The 21,747-nt window shown below is 34.1% G+C and overlaps 1 protein-coding gene across 11 annotated transcripts in view; it reads right to left on the bottom strand.

Moving 5' to 3' along the window:
• The window catches only part of PPFIA2 (PPFI scaffold protein A2), a 479,884-nt gene that overhangs the window by 375,345 nt on the left and 82,792 nt on the right, over positions 1 to 21,747 (bottom strand). For 8 of the 11 annotated variants that reach the window (XM_086712721.1, XM_086712726.1, XM_086712720.1 and 5 more), the window contains one exon: positions 20,136 to 20,189. The exons of the other annotated variants lie outside the window; for them this stretch is intronic. In XM_086712721.1, the coding sequence (XP_086568847.1) occupies positions 20,136 to 20,189 (54 nt within the window). The remainder of the gene's footprint in view (positions 1 to 20,135; positions 20,190 to 21,747) is intronic. 11 annotated transcript variants of the gene reach the window in all.

Raw genomic sequence — 21,747 nt, 5'->3', positions numbered from 1 at the left:
GTTTGGTTAAATAAAAGGAAGGAAATTCAGAAGGAAGGACAGGAGGAAAAATATTTATTATCAAATAGAAATAAGTTCAGAGATAAATTTTGATTAGTGTAAAGTACTTTGTGTGTACTTCTAATGTGTAAGTACTTTGATAAGTATAACGTGGGATAAGTATAGTGAACGAATATGAAGAGCTGCCAATACTTTAAAGGGAGTGATCTTTATGAGCACACAGGGACAGGGAAAATAGTTGAGTTCCCGATGAATATTAGTTGTTGAATAAATATTTGAATAAAATAATGATGGAGTAATTAATGAATAAGAAAGTTCACTTCTATTCCTAGAATGTTGACATTTTATCATAAAAATAATCATATAATTAACATATAATGATATTGAATCATATGTTATATATATGTGATATATAGGAATATGATATATAAGAATATACCATTTTAAATAAGTACTTAGTTTTTATCTACATGTTGTCTGCACTTATGTATGTATATAATATGCACATAAATCTGCACATATTATACTTATGTATACAATTATATGATGAATTACATTCATTGATTTGTGAAAGTTAAAATAACTTTCCCTTTCTGGAACAAACCCAACTAGTTTCTGATGTCATATCCTTATGTATGGCTTCATTTAATTAGCTAACATTTAGGTTAATTTTTCAGGCTTTGCTTTAAGATTTTTCTCTCTGGCTTCATGTAGCAGACCCTAGGATGGCCCCATGTTCAGCCTTTCTTTAATCCCCTCCCTTTGAACATGGGCAGTGTCTGCGATTTGCTTCTAACTAAACAATATGGCAAAGGTAATAGGATGTCACTCCCACTGTTACATATGTACGTGTATATGTGTGTGTATATTTGTATATATGTATATATAGGCATATATACCAACAATTGCATGAATTTGGAGAGGGAGCCCAATTCCATAACAAAATGCAGCCTAGCACACACCTTGATCACATCCAGTTAAACCCTGACCAGTATACCCGGCTAGACTATTCCCAAACTCCCGACCCACAGAACCTGATATAATTAAGTGTGTTGCGTAAAGCATCTAAGGTGTGGTAATATGTTACACAGCATAGAAAACTAATACACCTCATAAAATGACTTGGAAAGTGTTCTTTTCTTTTTAATTGTCTTCTAAAGCTTTTAATAGTTGGTATAATTCCTTTGTTGAATGATTGTAGAATCCATTGGTGAAGCCATCTGGTCCTGTAGTTTTCTTTGTGTGATTTTTATTTGTAGATTTCTCTCATAGTAAAAGTATTTTGTGTTTCTTACTTCTTGTGTTAAACTGGCTATGTGTGGTTCCCTGGGAATTTCCTCATCTCATCTACAATTTAAAATTCATATGCATAAATTGTGTTCAAAATTCCTTTTATTATATTTAATTTATTTGCACCTCCCACTTGGTTATTTTACCAACCCACCAGAGAGTTATTAGCATTAATAATTTTTTCAACAAACCAATTTCTAGCTCTCTATTTGTAACTTTTAAATATTTCTACTCTATTAATTTCTGCTACTTGATTCATTATTTCTTGTTTTCCATAAACCTTAGGTTTTATTTGCTTCTTTTCCCATAGCTTCACAAGATGAATATTTACATCATTGATTATTAGCCTTTGTTTTTTCTAATATATATAAATGTAAATTTCTAAGTGGGGCTTTAATTGCCTCCTCCATGTTTCAATATGCAGTATTCAATATCACTGAATGTAAAATTTTTTAATTTTTGAACTCTTCTGTAACCAGTGAGTTATTTAGATTTAGCTGCCATACTTTTCAAAAACATAAGTATTTTCTAATTTTTTAATTTCATCTTTTTTACTAATTTCTAGCTGAATTCTGCTATTATAAGAAAATATTCCAACTGATTCAATTCTTTGAAATTTGTGGAGTCTTCCTGTATGACACACATTTGGTTAATTTGGAGAAATCTAGTATATATGTATATATATGTATATGTATATATGTATATATATATAGTATATATGTATATGTATATATTTAGGGAGATATATCTCCCTAAATATATCACTAGGCTCCCTATATATACCACTAGGCCATGCTTGTTTTTCATATTGCTCAACTTATCATTACCTTTACAGATTTCACCTTCTTGTTCAACCAGGTACTAAGAAAAATATTAAAATGTTCCACCATAATAGATTTTTTTTATCTTTTTATTTCTGTTAATTTTTGTTTTCTATTTTTAAGACTACATTATTAGGTGCATAAAATTAAAAAATTTTTGTCTTCCTGTTATATCAATTTTTATTCTTAAAGTATTTCTCTTTTTATATTTAGCAATTTTTTAAAGATTATTTTCTAATGTTATATAGTTGCATAGTTTTTTTTTTCTTTAGTTAGTATTATATGGTACATATTTTCTATCATTACAGTTTCAACCTTTCTTTATTCTTATATTTAAATTTTATTTTGTAAACCCATAACTCTTAAAAAAATTATTCAGGTAATCTTTATCTCAAATTGACCATTTTTCCCCACTTAAATGTAATTCAATTACTTAAATACCTTTATTTAAAAGTTAGAATAATGAGGTAGGATGCAATGTAAAATTATAGTTAAATTCTTTCTCTTTTAGAGAATGGTAATATAAATTAAATGAAATCCAGTGTTTCTGAGTAGGCATAACAGGAAGATTTTTTTTTTTTTAAGTTTGCAGAGAGAGGGGCGCCAGGGTGGCTCAGTCTGTTAAGCATCTGACCCTTGACTTCAGCTCAGTCATGATCTCACAGTTCGTGAGTTCGAGCTTGTGTCAGGCTCTGCACTGACAGCATGGAGCCTACTTAGGATTGATTCTCTCTCTCCCTCTGTCTCTCAAAATAAATAAATAAACTTTAAAAATGTTTAAATAAATAAAGTTTGCAGAGAGAACTGTCTATAGAGAGATAAAATAGTCATTTATGTGGATTACTAGTTTTATCTGTGATAAAAGAAAGGGAAAGTAGAGAAAATAACCAGGCTTTTCCATAAAATTCCAATAAAAATATAAATGATTTCTATTAGTGAAATAAAAAATATCTGCAGAATTTGTTATGTAGCCAGAACACAATTTAGAAATTTTCAGAAAATCTTGGTGAATTCTTTTTGTCAAATATTAAATTTCTGGTACTTTAACATTCCACTCTTCCATAATGCTTATAATTTTCTAAATATACTTCAACAGCTTCAAATATCTTCTCGAAAAAGAATTTAATAGCCTATCATAAAATCTTTAGGACATATTCCTATCATACAGTGTTCTTGAAGCAACATAGATAGACTTTAACTGAAAGTAAGAATTCTGTAGAATCTCAACTTTAACTTATTATGAATATACCAGCAGATTCCTTTTTAAAGCTCCTGCCATGGTTATAATTAATATTAATTGAAAGAAGGATATGCATGCAATTTCAAACATTTGCATTTTGCTGGTTCGTGTTCCCTGACTGTGTGCATCTGAAAAAGACTTATCTGGTTATAAAGACTAGTCAGAGCAAGTGGTTTTCCTTCCAGATAAATGTTCCTTCACACAGAGACACAAGTTCCTGCGGTAGGGCTAGAAGGCAAGCAAGCTTTCAGGCGGCCTCCTGTCCCCTGGAGGCCAATGAGGGAAAAGGGGAAGATCTTGGCCAGAGGAGTTTGCAATTTCCTACCAGTAAAACTTTAATAAATAACACAAGTGTAAAGGGGGTAAATTCTTAGAAAACTAGCTCCTTTTCATCTTTCCAAAGAAGGTAGAACATCACCTAACTGGGATTCTTGGAAAAGCAAAAGCAGCAGCCTTGGATCTGAGCAGGTCCTATCACCTCAAACTATGCTGAATTGCCCACCAGACCCTTCCTCTTAGAGGGCCCCTGGGGGCAATCAGAACCACTTTCCAGAATGGCCAGCAAGCATCATCCAGGAGCCTAGTCTCACTGAGGGTGAACCAATGTTTAGTTCTTAAACTACAAGGCACATGGAGGTTATCTGGGGCTTCCTAGAAAAACAATTACCCACACACACTTTTGAAAAGGATATCTAAAAACCAAGTTGCAGCAGCCAGCTTTATTAGTTACTAAAACCTATATATAGAATTGAACTACTTTAGATACGAGGATGATTTCCTTCCATCCAGAAAATAAGTTTTAATTTAATGCAAATTAGCTCTTTAAGACCTGGCTTAACATTTACCTTTCAAAACAGTCTTCCAAAAAAATGAAAATCAAATACCCAAAAACACATTTCCCGTAATTATTCCATATAATACAAAAATAATTATGTATCTATATACCCTTTTTTATACTTATTAAACATGTTTTAAAAAGAAACAATTGCTAAGCAGTTAGAGTGCAAAAATCTATTGCACTGACTTGATATTTTTTCTAAAGTGCTTAGAATAGCACTAAGTACACAACAGGCATTACAGATATGCTTTCTAAATAAACCTTTATTTTTACTTTATATTTTTCACATTTTAATGAGCAATTATATGTAAAAAGCTGTATTCGTCCATCTGTCTTTTCAGAAAAACATCCTAAATTATAAGTATCTTTGATCAAAAATAAAAATAGTTTCACTTTATTGTGTTAGATAATAACAATCTAATTAGAAACCAGCCTCTTATTTAGCTAAGAACTCAGACTAAAAAATCTGTTCTGTTTTTTGTAGGAAAAGTATATATATATAAATATATGAGTACATATGTTATATATGTTATATATGTGTTTACATATGTTATATATAAAAATATACATATGTACATATACACAAATAAACACATTATGTATAATAAAAATAAATAGTAGAGAAAAGAAGGCAGGAACAAAAGAACAAAATATAAATAGGTACAATGTCTGTGGTTGAAATTATATTACTATTTTGGAAGAAGGTATTTCAGAGAGCAAAGATAAGTGCATTAATTTTTTTTTTTTTTTAATTTTTTTTCAATGTTTATTTATTTTTGGGACAGAGAGAGACGGAACATGAACGGGGGAGGAGCAGAGAGAGAGGGAGACACAGAATCGGAAACAGGCTCCAGGCTCTGAGCCATCAGCCCAGAGCCTGACGCGGGGCTCGAACTCACGGACCGCGATATCGTGACCTGGCTGAAGTCGGACGCTTAACTGACTGCGCCACCCAGGCGCCCCAATAAGTGCATTAATTTATATTGAACTTCATATGATCAGAAAACAGAATATATCAGTATATCTTCCAATGTTTAATATTATTATTAACAAAAATAATGTATCTTTGCAATAATGTAAGTTCATAATTTATTTTACTTCTGACTTTTTCATTCACATGAAAAACTTTGGTTTTCCCTCAAATTTTTTTCAAAAATCTCTTTTCTTAAAATTAAAAATTAACAGTTAATACCAAGACTCTATTTCCAACAAGGAGTTGTTTCATTACCCGAGCTTCTCAAATAATGACCTACACTGGGGAAATCATTTCTAAAATATTTCTTATCACATTAATCATTAGTGAAACAATATGCTGAAAGACCTCATAAATGCTTCCTACATTCAGTATTATTCCAAACCCAGCTTTCAGATGTTAGTCTATAATTCATCTCTTTTCTCACTTTCACACTTACCACATGCTTTTGAATATAGGAAGCCACATTCCAATGTCCCCTTTAAGTGAGTAGTTTGATTGTGCTGAAATATAAACGTTCACTTAAGAGATCTAATTAGTAATGCCTTAATGAGTAGGAAATAACAGAGCATGGGAATCATGGTACCATATACGCTAACAATCACATTTCTCTCATGATAAAATTTCTGCATCTGAACTACTTTCAGCATTTTGGCTACATATTCATGCCATCAATATTTTAACTACCTTTTCTGACAAGTTAAAAATATTAATTGATTGCAATGAAACAGATACCTTTCTTTCTTATTCCCTATCCACCCTGGTATATACCCACGTCTTAAGAAGAACATCCTTAGGAGTTCCTCAAATTATTGAGTTGGACTGATTTAAAAATAATTTACACAGACTATTGTTTTTCCATCTCCAATTAAAATATAACATACACTCTAAGCCAATTCTTTGCAATGACCCCATATTACTTAATGAAGACTTTCATTTATATAAAAATTACGATGGTAAACACTGAGGATCTGCACATACCACACACTATCTGAAGCATTCTGTATGTGGTATCTCATTACATATAACCACCCTGTGGGGGCACCTGGGTGGCTCAGTCAGTTAAGTGTCCAACTTCGGCTCAGGTCATAATCTCATGGTTCGTGAGTTCAAGCCTCACGTCGGGCTTTGTGCTGACAGCTCAGAGCCTGGAGTCTACTGCAGATTCTGTGTCTCCCTCTCTCTCTGCCCTTCCCCTGCTCACGCCCAGTCTTTCTCTCTCTCTCAAAAATAAAATAAAATAAAATAAGCATTAAAAAAATAAAAAAAAATATAACCACCCTATGAAAGAGATTATATTTTAACCCTCATCGTATAGTTTAGGAAACTGAAGCACAATGAAGTAAGTAACTTCAAATAAGTTGGTCAAGATTACACATACCTAAAAGGGACAGAGCCAAAACTCAAATTGAGGCCATTTTCCAGAGCCCACACTCTAAATTACTGCATCTTATGCTATTTTCTCATGGATTACAAAACAATTCAAGTATAGATTTACAAAAAATGTAATTTGTATACTACATTGCTGAATGTGTGTGTGTGTGTGTGTGTGTGTGTGTGTGTGTGTGTGTATAGACAGAGAGAGAGAGGGAGGGAGGGAGGGAGGGGGAGACAGAGACAGAGAGAGACTATGTCTATATATACATAGAGAGAGAGAGAGAGAGAGAGAGTTTAGTTTTTGTAAATTACAGTCTGAGCAGCATCTATATGTACACTTGGTATGAATCATTACAGAACGTTTCCTGCCAGTTATTAACTTTTTTCATCTTTAGGGGATACACAAAATGTTAACCTTTCTAAGTCACCAAGTCTCTCTAGCATATTTATCCTGTAGTATTCTGTTTGCTCTTTATCTTACTTTCCACTCTTCCCTTCAAACTTTTCATCATGCCTTCTGAAATTCCTATTTTATAGTAAATAATCTTTCCTGTGTATTTTATCACTTTGTTGAAGGAGATCACCATCGCTTCATCTTAACTGAAATGAATTTATATGGCTTCATGGGTAGCACTAAGATTATTCTGTTCATAATTTCTCAGCTCACTTCAGAAGGTAAAGTTGGCATCCTTCTTGAAAGCCATTAGAATTTCTAATCCATTACTTCTCCAGTCTCAAGTAAAACCATCTTCACTTCGAGTAAACCCCCTGCTTCACCCCTCCTTGTCATTAATAGCTATAAATGTCATGGACTTTCCACAATATAAATGACTTTATTTAATGAGCTGAATTCAATTTAAATGAGTAACTGCATACAGGTAACAGATCTAAATAAATACCAACTTCATTTTTCATCCATCCTTGCCATTAAATAAGCTTTGTCATATATTCCCTCCTTATGTCTAACTCCTTGAGCTTGAGCATATTCCTTATAAGAAAAGTCTTATTTTGGATTTTAAGACTGTATCAAAACTTTAGTTTCTTTTTTTTTGTTTGTTTGTTTCATTTGGAATACTTTATTTTTTTTTTCTTTTCCTGAAATTTATTATCAAATTTGTTTCCATACAACACCCAATGCTTATCCCAACAGGTGCCCTCCTCATTGCCCATCACCTACTTTCCCCTCCCTCCCTCCCCCCATCAACCCTCAGTTTATTCTCAGTTTTTAAGAGTCTCTTATGGTTTGGTGCCCTCCCTCTCTAACTTTTTTTTCTTATTCAACTCAATTGATCAGTCCGATTTAGGACTGAGGAACTCATATTGGGAAGAGGGAAATGATTCTTTTTTTTTTTTTTTTTTTTCACCTATCTTCTTTTTCACAAATCTTCCTTCTAGGTTAGGACAGGGGTATGAAAGAGATAATAGACAAAAATAGGCCAAGTCTTATATGATTGGTGACTTATATATGCCAGGTGCCTAAATATTAAAATTTTAAACTGGGATTCATTAGGGAATTCCCTGGACATCCTCCCATGGGGATGTCCCATGCTACACAGTTCATTGACACAGGCATTTTGTTATTTGCTTCATGACTAACCATATGCCTCCCCTCATATCCCAGCTTCTATCTTTGGCAGAATATTTGACATTCTTTTAATTCTTAATACTGGGTCCCATTGTGGTAGAAAGTAGCCATCTTAGGAAGGTTCCATTATCCTTCTACCTCATCAACCTGGTCCATGAGAAGCTCATGCATCTTTGACACAACAAACTCTAGTTGTAACAGCCACTCCTATTAAGACCCCTTTCCATTGCCCTAATCATGCTTCTGCCATTCAAGTTTACTAGATAGGAAGCAAATATCTAATTTACTGGTTATGCATCCAAGTGATACACATTAATTTCTTTCCCTCCTTACTTTACATCTATTCCATGGAACCACATACTGATTTAGCTACTGAATAAATATCCAAACATGCAGATGCCATTGGGTCCTTCTTTGAGTCACTGTTTTGGGCTCACCTTCATTTGATTTAGGAGAAGCACACCCTTCTCTCTTTCACAGGGTAAAAACCCTGTAGCACTCTCTACAGCTGAAATTTTGCTGACTCCTTTCTGGTCATCTCTCAGAATCAAGGTGATCATTCACAGTGGCAGGACTGATATTACTGTAATTATTACTTAGTAAGTCTATGGTGAGTATGTCTAGCACTTCTCCATAGAATGTGGGGATATTTATCATTAGTAGTATATGTTTTGGAGCTTAAAATAGTATTTTGAATCAACAATGGAAGTTTCTTTTTTTTTTTTTTTTTTTATCTTTTATACTACGTCTCCTTTTTTCCTCCCTTATACTGAAGTTTGCAATACTTGGTTCACAGTTTCACCTTCTGAAGACCCTTTAGCGTTACTACTCTTGCTTCATTCATTTGATCATTAAATGCTTACTGAAGGCCCACTATGTTCAAAGCATTGAAAATGTGGCTATAAGCCAGAGAGAAGCATTCTCCTTTCAAGGGGATTTATTATATAGTGATAGTAAACAAGATAAATAAGATACACAGTATACAAACATATATCCTTCTGGTTTTATATTGCTATTATTTTTCCCCCAGTGGCCAATTTTTGAATTTATCCATGAGTCTCACTTCCTTCCCCACCAAAAAGTTCTACCAATATTGTTTTTTTTAAGGTTTTAACTCTGCTATTTTAATTCTTGCTACCACTATCATAGTATAACTGTGTAATCTCATTACAGAATTTTTATAACATTCTTAATCTCTTTCTCCGTGCAGTATTCTAGTAATCATTTTAAGCACACAAATGTAATCATATAAATCATGTGCCTAAAATGTGTTTGTTCTTACTTACTCATTCAGCAAATCTATATTGAAGAATTCATATAACAGATTTTATTTCTAGATCTTTGGATATTATACTGAACAAAAGAGACAAAGACCCTAACCATATAGTTTGTATTCTAGTTGAAGAACACTAACAGTAAACACATAGAGGCAAGGAAAAGAATATTGGGTGTTCACGGATGATCCCTCTGTTCAAATAGCATTTTAAGGGAAACATAAAGAAAATGAGGGAGTAAGCCATGGTAATATCTAGGGAAGGAGCATGGCAGGCAGAAGAAATAGTAGCAAGTGCTTGCCTGGGTCAAGAGTAGCAAATTATTAGTACAACCAAAGTGGAATGACCTTTGGAAAAATAAAAAGGTAGATGAGTTCCCAGAGGCACTGTAATGAGAGAAGTCATAAAGGGTCTTAGAAGCTACTTCACTAGCTTTGGGAATTTTATTCTGATGGGAAGCCAACAATGATTCAAGCCTCGATGTGACATGATCTGACTTTAACAAACTTATCCTGCTTGGTTCACTGAGCATATGCACATGAGAAAGAATGATGGCTTTGACAAGGCTGATAGTTTTCTAGGGGTAGTGAGACTTGGTTGGATTCTACATAAATTATGAAGACAGAACCTGTAAAATGACTCTAGGTCTTGATTTTTTTGAAATAGTAGCCATTAACTGATATGAGGAAAACTGCAGGAAATTTGTAGAGAGCGACAGAGCTGATCAGAAGCTCAATTTTTAATTTGTCATGCTTTAAATTCCTTTTTTGAGTGTATAAGACGATATGTCAAACATTTAGTTGGATACACAAGTCTAAAGTTCAGGAAAGTTACCCAGTGTAGAAATGTAAATTATTCAGTTATCAGTTCCTAGATGCCACTTAAGCTGTCAAATAGGTTGGGATTATCAAGGGAATGAATGTAGTAAGAAAGATTGCAGGATTCACAGAAATGATCATCCTACACTGGTCCCTCACTGTCTTGGCATCCTCAAACTCAATGAGCCTCATTCCCTCTGCACTTCACCCATTCCCATGACCACAACCTGGATCTTATTAGACCTGGCAATGTTTGGGTCCTGAAATGCTTAAATCAAGCATCTTACTCTCTGACCATAACCTTTTATCCTTTTCCCTACACCCACTGCAACTATTTTTCAAATTTATTAAGAACTTTGAATCCTCTTGTTTTATCAATTTCTTCCTATCTCCACTGCAATTCTTATTCAGCTTAGACTGTACAGCATCTTTGCTAACATTCTCCATTATCTTGCCCCATTGCCCTTCCATAGCAATGGTCTGGCAGAGCAACCTGAAATTAAAATGCTTGCAGGCATTCTCCCCTCCAACACCTGAGCACTGTTTTGAAAACACATCTTTGAGTCACTTAAAATCATTACAAATTCACTGCCTAAAACCACATGTGGACCCCTAACACTTTCCAGTAATCCATCTGTGATTTACATAGTTCTCCCATAATCCATAATGGCTAGATAAATCTCTGTATTCCTGAAATTCCTTATTCTATTTTCTTCCCTGCTACTATCAGCTAATTAGCACCTTTATACTTTGTGAGGAAAATAAAAGCTATTAAATGGAAACTTTCAACTTCTTAAGACCTCCACCTGTGAATGTTTTTGAGAAACATATTTCTGAAAACAATCTTTTCTTTCTCACTCATTTCACATTTGAAGACACATTGCTCTTTCTCCATAATATGCGCTGGAGTCCTTGCTTTTTTGCCTCACCTTGTGCTCTATCAATTAATTTATCTTTCCTCAGTAAATTCTCCTCCCGCTTTATGTGCTTTCCATATGTTTCAACACACTCGACCTCATAACCTATATCAGGTATTATTCCCTCCCACTTTTCATAATCAAGCTCTTTGAGATTGTTTTCTGTAGTCACTGAATCCAAGTCTTCCATTTTATCGTTCAGGTCACTGGAAATGTGATTCTACCCAAGTTAATTCCATTTAAATTATTCTCACCTAGAACACTTTATCTTCCTGTGGCTCAATAAAACGGGCACTCTCTTCTTGAACTCTCAACATCGTGAAACTGCTAGTAACCCTTATCACCACTTTCTCTTGACTTTAGCATGTTTGATTCCACAGCTTCCTGGTATTCCTTCCTTGCACCCATCTCTGCTCTTTTTTGAGGCCTACTTTCCCTCTGATCTTTCCCTTTCCTCTGATTATTACTTAAATTCTTTTCTTCCTCTGAAGTTTACAATGAACATCACTTGGAATACCTTTTTTGGAGGTAACTTCATCAACTCCAATGGCTTCAATTACTGACTATTCTACATGTCCAAATCAATGGCTCTAAATGAGATCTCACCTAGAAATTCCAACATCAGTCATACATTCCCAACTGTGTCAGCTCAAATTAATGTGTCCAAACTGAACTCATCATCCCCCCCTCTAAAAGTGCACTACCTCATGATATTCTTGTCTCTATTCTTGTCTTCCATTCACTCAATTGCCAAAACAAAGTCAGCCTTAAGTTCTCAGTATGTCTCATTCTCCCCTCTCTGAACAAGCCCTTATTCTTGAGTATTCACTGTGTCCTTACTCATCAATCGGTCCATCCCTCTCCATTCTCACTGCCACTCTATAGGTTCATATTAATCATTCAGTGTTTCACTCAAAATGTTGACATTCTCTTGAGATATGGCCTTCTATTAGTATTATAATTTAGTGGGATACACACACACACACACACATGCTGCAGTTATCATTTTTATTATCTTTCTTTTGGATGACTGCAAGAGCCTTTCACTTGTTCTCTTGCTTTTTAGACTTTTATAAATCACTCTACAAGTGGAATTAAAAAAAAATGTTTGACAGAGCTGATTAAGTGATCTCCTGTTTAAAGACTTTAATGGTTTTTCATGGTTCTTACTATAGAGAACAAATTCCTTCCATGAAATTTCTCATGTCTTGCCCTGGCCTAACCTAGCCTTTTATCTTCACCATTACCTCCAACACTCCAGCTTATTCATACTCTAGCCACAGTAAGTTATTTTCACTTTTTGACCTATGCACACACACTGTTTCCTCTGCTTAAAATGCCATGCCCACTCTCCTCAGTTGGCAAACTTCAACTTATCCTATACTTATTAAGTTAGGCAGTATTTTCTTCTATTCACCTTCCTTGATCCTCCAGCCCCTTTCACTTCTAACAATCAGATTATATGAATTATCTTACTCATTTTCATCTCATCCTGTGTTTAGTTTACACTGGAATTGTTTTTACCAACCTATCTACTCCGCTACATCGTAAGATTCTGAAGTGAGAAACTGTGTGTTGTACATCACTATTTCCAAAACCTAAACAAATGTCTAACACATAGTGTATACTCAAATATACACTGAATTTCAAATAAATAAATAGAAGAATTAAAGTATGTAATATAGCAATATAAAGTCTAGGTTGAAATAAACTATATTATATCACAATTCAGATTTACTTTTTTTATTCTCTTATCTTTTGAAGCAAATAAGTAGAACACTGGCATTTTTTGAATAACCAAATTAAAATTGGTTTTGGAGACTAAAAATTTAAGACCATTCAGAACTTGAAAAATATATAACCTGGTCTAAACACCACCCTCAAGAAAATAAATTTGTTTCAAATTCTATGGAGTATTTACCCAAATTGCTCAGAACCATCAGGAAGATATTAAAATGAGAACAGAAAAAAGCAAAATATGGAATGTACAATTCTGGTTCGTTAGTGGAGAAAATTAATAAAGCTAGAGAATGTTTAGGATGGTGTACATATCAAACCCAAGGATATGGCTTAGATGGGCATCCACTTATTCACCATACTTTAGAAATAAAAAGAACCATTAGCATTTGGATAAAGGAAACAGAACAATGAAAAGAACTAAGTTCTGTAAGAAGCAAATTTATAGATCCTGTTACTCCAACGTAACAAACAGAAAGAAAAACAGGGAAGGGACTGCATAGCTCCAGTTTTACTGCTATAAGTTCTGGATGAGGCAATGAGGTAGACTTAATTCAAACACTGATACTAGCACTATGAAATATCATGACATTTCCGCATTTAACCAATGTGTATGTTACAGTGAAATATGTTCAAAAATGTGTTTCATGTAGTTTAGGGTTTGTCCCTATCAGATTTTGCCCATATTGACCCTTAAAAAGAATCAAAAATGATAAGAAAGCAAACAGCTAATTAATAATCAGACATTTCTTAAACCAAACTAAGAAAAGAAACCTTCCTCATTGTGTATGTTAGTCTGTGTGGGTCTGCTGTCATTAAACTTAAGTTTTATGGCCAAGTCGAGCTACTAAATTCTAGCTGCAGATTAGAATTAGCCCATAGGCTGGGACAAATCCTGGTTCTTGAGTGGGGCTGGTCAACACCTCTGCCTCTGGCTCATGGGCTAGACAGTGATCCATCACAATACTGGTTTCACATGACTACATACCACAGCTCTCCAGATACCAACTGCAGCTAGAACATCTGTCTAGGAATATTTGTGCTTTGTGCCCCAGTCTTCAGTATCCAAAATCCTCTTGGCTCTCTGAAGCTGAGTGGTTTAGATCTTACCCTGGTCTTCCTAAACGTTGTCTGACAACTGATCACCTGGACACCCTCATAAGAAATTTCATCAGATTTTTACATTTTAATATTTTTTTAAACTTTAAAACACCATGAATGGATGTTGTACTTTGTCAAATGCTTTATCTGCATCGATTAAAATGATCATATGGTTCTTACCCTTTCTCTTATTAATGTGATATAACACAATGATTGATTTGAAAATATTGAACCACCCTTGAAACTCATAAATAAATTCCACTTGATCATGGTGAATGATTTTTTTAAACGTATTATTGTATTTAGTTTGTTAGTATTTTATTGAGAATTTTTGCATCCATGTTCATTGGGGATAATGGCCTATAGTTTTCTTTTTTAGTGGAGTCTTTACCTGGCTTTGGTATCAGGGTAATGCTGGTTTCATCTAATGAGTTTGGAAGTCTTCCTTCTATTTCTATTTTTTTGGAACAGTTTGAGAGAACAGGTAGTAACTCTTCTTTAAATATTTGGTATAATTTGCCTGTGAAGCCATCTGGCCCTGGACTTTTGTTTATTCGTTAGGAGATTTTCTTTTATTATTGCCACTTACTGGTCTGTTCAAGTTTTCTATTTCTTCCTGTTTCAATTTTGGTAGTTTGTATGTTTCTAGGAAATTATCCACTTCTAGGTTATCCAATTTGCTGGCATTTAGTTCTACATAATATTCTCTTATGAGTTTTTGTATTTCTGTAGTGTTGATTGTTATTTTTCCTTTCTCATTTGTGATTTATTTATTTGGGTCCTTTCTCTTTCCTTTTTAATAATTCTGGCAAAAGGTTTACCAATTTTATTATTTTTTTCAAAGAACCAACTCCTGGTTTCATTTATCTGTTCTATTTTTTTTTTTTTTTTTTTTTTTTTAGCTTCTATATCATTTATTTCTGCTCTAATCTTTATTTCCTTTCTTTAGGCTTCATTTGTTGTTCCTTTTCTGGCTCTTTTAGATGTAATATTAGGTTATTTATTTGAGATATTTCTTGCTTCTTAAGGTAGATCTGTATTTCTATGTACTTCCTGATGTTTATAGCAGCATTATCTACAACAGCCAAATTATGAAAACAGCCCAAGTGTCTATCAATTGATGAATGGATAAAGAAGATGTGGGATACAAATAGTGAAAGTAACACTGAAGAAGACCAAAGCAGGAGGCATCACAATTCCAGACTTTAGCCTCTACTACAAAGCTAATCATCAAGACAGTATGGTATTGGCACAAAAACAGACACATAGACCAGTGGAATAGAATAGACAACTCAGAATTGGACCCACATACGTATGACCGACTAATCTTTGACAAAGCAGGAAAGAGTATCCAATGGAAAAAAGACAGTCTCTTTAGCAAATGGTGCAGGGAAAACTGAAAAGCAACATACAGAGGAATGAAACTAGATCACTTTCTTACACCATACACAAAAATAAACTCAAAATGGATGAAAGACCTGAATGTGAGACAGGAAACCTTCAAAACCCTAGAGGAGAAAGCAGGCAACAACCTCTTTGACCTCAGTCGCAGCAATTTCTTAGTCAACACATCTCCAATGCCAAGGGAATTAAAAGCAAAAATGAATATTGGGACCTCATCAAGATAAAAAGCTTCTGGACTGCAAAGGAAACAATCAACAAAACCAAAAGGCAACTGATGGAATGGGAAAAGATATTTGCAAATGACATATCGGATAAAGGGCTAGTATCCAAAATCTATAAAGAACTCACCAAACTCCACACCCAAAAAAACAAATAATCCAGTGAAGAAATGGGCAAAAGACATGAATAGACACTTTTCCAAAGAAGACATCCAGATGGCCAACAGACACATGAAATGATGCTCAACATCACTCATCATCAGGGAAATACAAATCAAAGCCACAATGAGATACCACCTTACACTGGTCAGAGTGGCTAAAATTAACAACTCAGGAAACAACAGATGCTGGTGAGGATGTGGAGAGACAGGAACCCTCTTGCACTGTTGGTGGGAATGCAAACTGGTGCAGCCTCTCTGGCAAACAGTGTGGAGGTTCCTCAAAAAATTAAAAACAGACTACCCTATGACCCAGCAATAGCACAGCTAGGAATTTACTCAAGGGATACAGGAGTGCTGATGCATAAGCGCACTTGTGCCCCAATGTTTATAGCAACGCTTTCAACAATAGCCAAATTATGGAAAGACCCTAAATGTTCATCAACTGATGAATGGATAAAGAAGATGTGGTTTATATATACAATGTAATACTACTTGGCAATGAGACAGAATGAAATCCTGCCATTTGCAGTAATGTGGATGGAACTGGAAGGTATTATGCTAAGTGAAATAACTCAGAGAAAGACAGGTATCGTATGTTTTCACTCATATGTGAACCTTGAGAAAGTTAACAGAAGAACATGGGGGAAGGAAAGGGGGAAAAAAGTAGTTACAAACACAGATGGTGGGAAGCAAACCATAAGAGACTCTTAAATACAGAGAACATACTGAGGGTTGATGGGTGGTGGGGGAGAGGGGAAAGTGGGTGATGGGCACTGAGGAGGGCACTTGTTGGGATGAGCACTGGGTGTTGTATGGAAGCCAATTTGACAATAAATTCTATTAAAAAGATAAAAATAAAAATAAATTAACATTAGGAAAAAAAAAAGACGTGGGGTATACACACACACACACATACACACAGAGGAATATTACTTAGCTGTACAAGAAAATGAAATCTTGCCATTTGCAATGACATGGATGGAACTAGAAAGTATGCTAAGCAAAGTAAGTCAGTCAGAGAAAGATAAATTCATTTGATTTCACTCATATGTGGAACTTAAAAAACAACAAATGAGCAAAGGGAAAAAACAAGCGAGAGAGGCAAATCAAAAAACAGACTATATAGACTACAGAGAACAAACTATAGAGAACAAACTGCTCGTTACCAGGGGGAAGGTAGGGGTGGAGATGGGTGAAATTGATGGGGATTAAGGAGGGCACTTGTCGTGATGAGCACCGGGTGTTGTATGGAAATGTGGAATCACTATATATCTGAAACATAAACTGTATGTTAATTACACTGGAATTTAAATAAAACCAAGAAAAAAAATTAAAACTAAATTAAAAATTAAAATTAAATTATGGCAAATGGTATATAAAAAGCACTATTTAACTTAATGATATTTTTACCCTTTAGATTTTAATTATACGTTTTCTTTCACTTTATTTTTATACGTAAATATATGTTATGTTTTTACACTGGAAGTTAACTTGTGATCCAATTTTTGTGAATGAAAAACATATGCTAAATGTAGACTATGTCTGATACAGTTTTTCAGAAGCAGTTTCAAGGTAATATTAAACCGTTAATACATTTCTCAATGATAGAAGAGTTCTTAAAATAACTGTGATTTAGAAAAATCTGTAAATTCTATCTACTGAATCAATTAATTTTCAGTTTCTGAATTAAAAAAAAAATCCTCTTGAAATCCTTTTCAGAGAAAGAAAGCCATCATAAAACTTGAATTGCTCCTGAAAATCATAAATGAATGATACTCCCATTCATTATCAGTATTGAAACTGAGACTGCTTGAATTTTCAAAAAGAAACTTGCTAACATTTATTGTTAAAAATATTAATGTAAACTATATTCTTGGACTTCCTCAAATTTATTCTTTCCAGGTATGCAAACTTATTTATAATTACATTTACAAATGTACACAACTTTTTGTACATGTATACTATTTAAAATAATATAAACTTCACTTTTTTCCCATGCTTCAGAAATAATACATGCACACCCAGAGAAAAAAATTACAATTTTTTAATATAACACATTTAAAAATATCCCTGAGATTTCTGTTATACTGGTAAAGAAATTATTTCACAGCTCTGCATCATTGTGATGTATTGTAAGACGCCATTCATTCAGCACTTTATACATTCTGTATAATGAGGGGGAAGTAAAGGACCTTGAATTTCTTACCAATAAAAATTTCACTGTTGAATGATTTTGGTAATATATTGTAAACACTTATGCAAAAGACATAACTTTAGAAATGGACAATAGTATTTAGATGACCTATTATAAAGATGTTTTTTAGAGAAAGGAAAAGTTATATAAAACTTCAAATGGGTTTAGGTTATAATTAATATAATCTGACTTTCAGTTTTCTAACTTGGGGGCAAGAACAACAACTCCATTCAATGTCTTACTCTTAAATGACTGAAGTAACACTAGATACTATTACCATTTCACCTCTACTTAAACTGTTCTACATAAGGTTTATATGGGACTAAAAATGATTTTATTAAATAGCATCAGTAATATATTCTAGATAAATCTTTAACAATGGGGGGTACTAAATTTATGTGTACTGTTAACCCCTAATTAGATTGCCTAAGCTCTTATGTACTCTAAAATCTGCAAGTTTTCCATTCTACAAAAAGGTAAAAAATAGGCATAGTCATTGAATTTCTGAAAATACAGGCAGCAGTATAAAATATCCAACATCATGGTAGGGCACGGCCAAGAGGGAACATCTATCTTCACAATATTATAAACTACACACACACACACACACACACACACACACACACACACACACACACACTTCACTTTTAGCAATTGGGAATGAAGTTGATGAGGCTTGCCTTCTGTACACCATCATTCCTTTCTGTGATCTTTTTTCCCTGCAAGGAGCTTCTTTCAACAACTAGGCTTTGAGCCCACTCAATTTTCCATATTTGGAAAATGTTTTCTTGAAAGGACATGCTTAACTTATTTTAACATATAAATAATGAATAAGATTTTAATCACCCCTTGCAGAAAAGAGGTGTTTAATTTTTATTTGAGCCAGGGACAAATCCCTTTAAAACCAACTGATCTCTAATTGTGGAATTCTTTTAAGAATCAGTAGACATATGAGGGTGCGATTTGGAACGAAATGGGTTTACTTTCCTAATAAAATTTGAGTACTACGTAAAACACCATGCTAAGCAGCAGGCTGAAATTACATCACATAAACATTCACCTACACTACTTGAATATAGGGCTGCCTGTAAATCCTGTCACAATATACTCGCTGGCTGACTTACATTTCATCTTGCTTTATACTGTAATGTAATAGGTTCAGGGACTAAATATAAGCAGATACCTGAAGACAATACATTTTTTCCCACATAAATTCAGACACTGAAAATAAAAGGAAGGGATAGGACTAAAATATGTTGTTTAGCCTACTTTAGGAGTAATTTGATGAAGATCAGACAACATCATGGACACATGAGGGAGACAGGAGAGAAAGAGGTGCCGTTGAAAGTTGTCTTTGAACACCTCACTGATGTTTTAATGTGATTATGCACTCCACCTAGATCCTAGAGACCTAGAGGAAGTATAGCTAAAATTGATGAGAGTAGGTTCTGTGTGTTCTGCATTAAACCTCACAGTGCCAAGTGAAAAGCAAACGGTGATAGAAATTTATGCATTGATTCTCTGTTGAAACAGACTGAATCTTATTACTTAAGATATACACCACGAACTCATGTTTGTACTTCAAACATGGAATCACATAAATGTTATCTTAATCAATATTTTCTGAAAGCAGATATCACAGAAAGTACCAAGATATTCCAATACTAGACTATCAATCTCTTCTTACTGCTTACAAATAATAATCCTTTAAAACTTTAGAGCACTTTTTCTAATTTTCCAGAAGCTTCCCAGATAAAGTAGAAAAGAAACAGCAATATCACACATTAACACTGTTGATAAAATGGGTTGATACAATAATTTTTCTCAGTAACTAGAAAATATATTGCAACCCAAATCATACATTCATATTTAGAATGGTAAAACCTCCCCTCATGTTCCAAAAGTTTTGGTGTCGGCCATAGGACGTAAAGTATTTACACATTCTAATGAAGATTTTACTCTTATTTTTAAAGTTAGTATGTGGAGATAATTTTATGAGATCTTAAAACTTTTAAAAATAGCAAACAACACCTCAAATCAGTTCACACTTTTGTATTAGTTATGCAATAACTACAGATTTCCAAAAGGTATCTATATCACAAATTGTATACAAGTAACTATCTCATGATCTGGTGTGTACATAATTCAACTTGTCAATAGTTAAATTTAATGAAGAATCTAACTTACCGGTGGATCAGCCCCCTTAGAACCAGTCAGCCCTCCTGTTAGGGATTCGATATCCTGAAAAGGGGAGAGGTGTTGATTGTAAAATGCTACTCAACAGCATGGAGAATTTCCCAAACCCATAGTATAATATTTTCTTTAGCTACTAAGTTAGGGCACACAGCTACATTTGTTTTCTTTGTTTTGTTTTCAGACAGTCTTGCACACTGTAACACTATACAAATAACCTGTATCTAAAAATCTAGATATTTCCTCTAATTCTGCACACTCTGTAAAAAGAAAAAAAAATATATACATAGACAAGTCTTGAAATATGAAAAAAAAAGGTTAGGCTCTAGGTAGAAAAGCAAATGTTTTGTTCTCTAAGGTGTTGAAATGAGGACAGAACAAAAAAAAAAAGCAATTTTAACAAAACTGCAATTTAACATATTATTTGCAAGAATACAAATCCCATGGAAAACGCTGAACCTATAAAAATTTTAATTATGTATAGTCTATTACTGTACTTGGAAGATAAAAATATTTTTAAAAGAGACTAGCTATTCTTCTACAAGGACTGATTTCGAATCTTGAATCAGTAACCGCAGAAGATCACGCCTGAGTAATGATTATATTGTCAAAGGTATCATAAACGGAGAAATAGGTGACTGCGACAAACTGGAGAGCATGTGCCTGTTTATAGGTACGAATACAGCTCCACCTTGGTTGCAGGACTTTACTTCCAGGGTTACTAACCATGTGACTTTTTCAAAAGCTAGAATTCTGGATTTTTAACTAAAACCTCTCAGGATTTTAATGCTTGCAACCATCGTAGTTTTAAATCATACCCCAGTCCCCCCAGTGAAAAAACAAAACCAAAACTCTCTGCTCAAAGGGGGCTGGACAGGAGTCTGGGGCTCCACTGAAGAGTTATACTTCATAAAAAGTTTCTTGGTTGTGACCCTGGTCACTTATCTGTCTGCATCTAGTTGAAAGGATAGGGATAAGGAGAAATACAGTTGCAGTAAGAAATCAAAGATGAAAGAGAATGGAGTCAAGATTGAAGGAAGAGAAAATTAAATACCTGTGATCAGAGAAATAGCTGATTCCTTTATACCATTAAGAAGATTTATGCTACAAATTCATTCGTGACTTAATCACATTATTTCCCTAGTATCTCAAAAATAGGGAGTCCTAACAAAAACAAAACAAAACAAAAACAAGGGGCTGAAATAAGCATGTGATGACAACATTAGACAACATTAAAGGCAGGATAAGGGAGGAGAAAGGAATGGTGTGATGGAAGTTTCCATCAGAAGAAGCTGACTTTGAACAGGAACTCAATGGGCGATGAATTTCTACATGCATATTTTATCAAGGGCCATAAATGATAAGGCAACCACAAGGAATGCTTGCCAAGAAATTAAGTTGTCTTCACTGTAACAAATATATTGTATATCATATTTTTCCATAGTCAGCATCCCTTTGAGGAACTTCCTCTCCCTCACTCTAGCTCCAAAAGAGGCTTAGAAAGACTGCTTCCAATGAGATAGAAGTCTTACGGAAAATTAAGGCAATGTGGATTTAGAAAGATATAATGGTAGGGTTCAAGTCCTTGATTCTATCATTTGGGCCA

The sequence above is a fragment of the Puma concolor genome, chromosome B4, assembly GCF_028749965.1.
Source record: "Puma concolor isolate L17-30 chromosome B4, mPumCon1.1.hap2, whole genome shotgun sequence".
Taxonomy (NCBI): Eukaryota; Metazoa; Chordata; class Mammalia; order Carnivora; family Felidae; genus Puma; species Puma concolor.
The sequence above is the reverse complement of the archived record's forward strand: the minus strand, read 5'-3'. Positions and strand labels throughout refer to the sequence as shown.